This window comes from Gadus morhua, chromosome 14 (genome assembly GCF_902167405.1).
Source record: "Gadus morhua chromosome 14, gadMor3.0, whole genome shotgun sequence".
NCBI classification, from domain to species: domain Eukaryota; kingdom Metazoa; phylum Chordata; class Actinopteri; order Gadiformes; family Gadidae; genus Gadus; species Gadus morhua.
The window spans coordinates 5,277,391-5,279,890 of NC_044061.1; the positions used below are offsets into that span (position 1 = coordinate 5,277,391).

Genomic DNA, 2,500 nt, shown 5'->3' on the forward strand with positions numbered 1-2,500 from the left:
CACAGAGTCGAACCACCCCTAACACCTCCCCCCCGCCTCCTCTTCGTCTTCGTCTTCCTCCTGTGTTCCAGTCACCCTTCCCAGCGCGCTGCTGGCGCCCGTCTCCTCCTCCTCCTCCTGCTCCTCCTCGCTGGCCACCCGGCGCTCCTCCGCGACCAGCGGCGGCTCCTGCTCCTCCATGCAGACCTCGTACCGGCTGCCCAACCCGCTGCCCCCGCTGCCCGTCCGCAAGGGCGTGCGCGGCCGACGGCCCAAGCTGCAGACCATCGCCCTGCTGAAGGCGGCGGCGGAGGCGGCGGCGGCGGCGGCCGAGGCCCACGGCTCCGCCCACGGCGCCGGGCCCCCGCTGGCGCCCAGGATCCACAAGAAGAGGGGCCCCAAACCCGGCAGCAAGGTGAGGGCCGCGCTCCTCCGCGGCGGGAGTGGGTGTGTTGTTAGCGTTAGGATTAAGGAAAAAAAAATCGAAATAATCGAAATAGTTAAATAAATTACCAAGCAGAGACAAACGTGACAGATGGGCCTCAGATAGAGTCCTCGACAGGAAGAGAACTGCTGCTACCCACAGATGAACAGGAAGTAGATCCTCCCGCCGCAGTCTGTTGCATTAGTGAAGAGCAGGTGTTGTGGCAACAGAGAACGTTTCCATCGAGGGGACAGCAGTAGTTCAGGGACGTGACTTTACCTCAGGGTTGTCGTTGGGACACATTAGCACTGCTAGTGTGCACATGCTATGGAGTTCAGCTCAGGCAGACCACAACAAGCTAAACTGTGACATTTGACTGTAAGGATACTTTAATGAAGCATTGATTAGGTAATGCAGTAATAATAAGCATTGTGTGTTAGCATTGGCGTAGGGATTAGGGTAAGGGTTAAACCCATGGCAGGAATGCAAACGCACCTGGTGCACTTAGACATAATTGGTACAAGGAATCCATTTCTATAGAATCATAACCTTTTACATTTGAGCACACGCTCTCCACTTCACTGAAGGTTGGATGCCGCCGACCATAAACCAAACCCAAACTCACCTGGAGGAGGGTTTGAGTTTTCCTCTCCTGTGAGCGTGCAGGCCTGCAGCAGAGAGCTAACGGCAGGGCGGGGGGCCTTTGTTTTGTCCCCCAGAGGAAACCCCGGGTGGTGCAGTCGCTGGGGGGGTCGACCGTCGCCACGCCGACCCCGGAGACCCGCTTCAGCTCCAGCCACGCTTCAACAGACAGTAACCATAGCAACGGCTCGAACGTAGTCTGCACAGGTAAATCAGTAAACACGCAGCACCTCTCTCTGACGTTGATGTGTCCAGCCCCAAACAACTAACTAAGTGTTCTTTACGTTGACATGTACACTAAATGTGTTTGAGTCAAAACTTGGTTGGCAAAGCAGCAGCCGAGCATCCAGGCAGCATTTCCCATGGATGGTTCTCTTTTAAGTCTACTTTAAAAGGTTTGATTTGAACAGGGATACACCCACAGCTCGAGACTCGTTGGGAGATATATATCTCTCGTAACATATATCCAGTTATTCTTCTTCTCTATTTGTGGATTATGTTTCAGAAGTGTTTAAGAATCGTGACACTTCTTGATGATTTACTACAAGTTCGTACTTGTTTTACTTTTTGGATCCATTCAATTCAAATCTAACTGGAATCTTAAAAAACAACAACACCCAAGTCCCACGAGAGCCTACCCCGGTGGAGAGTCCCTCTCTCCCTGTCTCTTATCGCCTGGGGCTTCTCTTCTCCCCCTAGTGTGTGTGTGTGTGTGTGTGTGTGTGTGTGTGTGTGTGTGTGTGTGTGTGTGTGTGTGTGTGTGTGTGTGTGTGTGTGTGTGTGTGTGTGTGTGTGTGTGTGTGTGTGTGTGAATTAAACTATATCTCTTATCAAAGGGCATCACTGGGCGGTATATGGCTCACGAGGTAGAGCGGGTCGGCTGGTAACCGGAAGGTTGCTGGTTCGATCCCCGGCTCCTCCTAGCTAAGGGTCGAGGTGTCCCTGCAGAAGTCACCTCACCCTAACTGCTCCTGACGAGCTGGCTGTCTTCCTTGCGTGGTTGACACCGCCGTCGGTGTGCGAATGTGTGCACGAATGGGTGAATGTTAGGCAAGATCGTAAAGCACTTTGAGTGGCCACTGCTTAGAAAAGCGCTGTATAAATGCAGTCCGTTTACCATCGACCGTTTGAGCACCTCGTTCTCCTCCCCAGTGTGTGTGTCAACATCAACCAGTATCTCTTATCCCCGGGTTCTCCACCTCTTCTCCCTAGTGTGTGTGTGTGTGTGTGTGTGTGTGTGTGTGTGTGTGTGTGTGTGTGTGTGTGTGTGTGTGTGTGTGTGTGTGTGTGTGTGTGTGTGTGTGTGTGCGTGTGCACATCAACCTGTATCTCTCATCCCCGGTGTTTCTCCACCTCTTCCCTCCCCAGTGTGTGTGTACATCAACAAGCACGGTGACTACGGCCCCCACCTGGACAGGAAGCTGGTGCAGCAGCTCCCCGACCACTTCGGGCCGG

The 2,500-nt window shown here is 53.6% G+C and overlaps 1 protein-coding gene across 2 annotated transcripts in view; it reads left to right on the forward strand.

Annotated features, from left to right (window-relative positions):
- scml2 (Scm polycomb group protein like 2) overlaps positions 1 to 2,500 on the forward strand; it is a 22,969-nt gene that overhangs the window by 12,918 nt on the left and 7,551 nt on the right. For both annotated transcript variants that reach the window (XM_030376688.1, XM_030376689.1), the window contains exons 6-8: positions 72 to 394; positions 1,123 to 1,252; positions 2,414 to 2,500. The exon at positions 2,414 to 2,500 is cut by the window's right edge and continues 120 nt beyond it. In XM_030376688.1, the coding sequence (XP_030232548.1) occupies positions 72 to 394; positions 1,123 to 1,252; positions 2,414 to 2,500 (540 nt within the window). The remainder of the gene's footprint in view (positions 1 to 71; positions 395 to 1,122; positions 1,253 to 2,413) is intronic.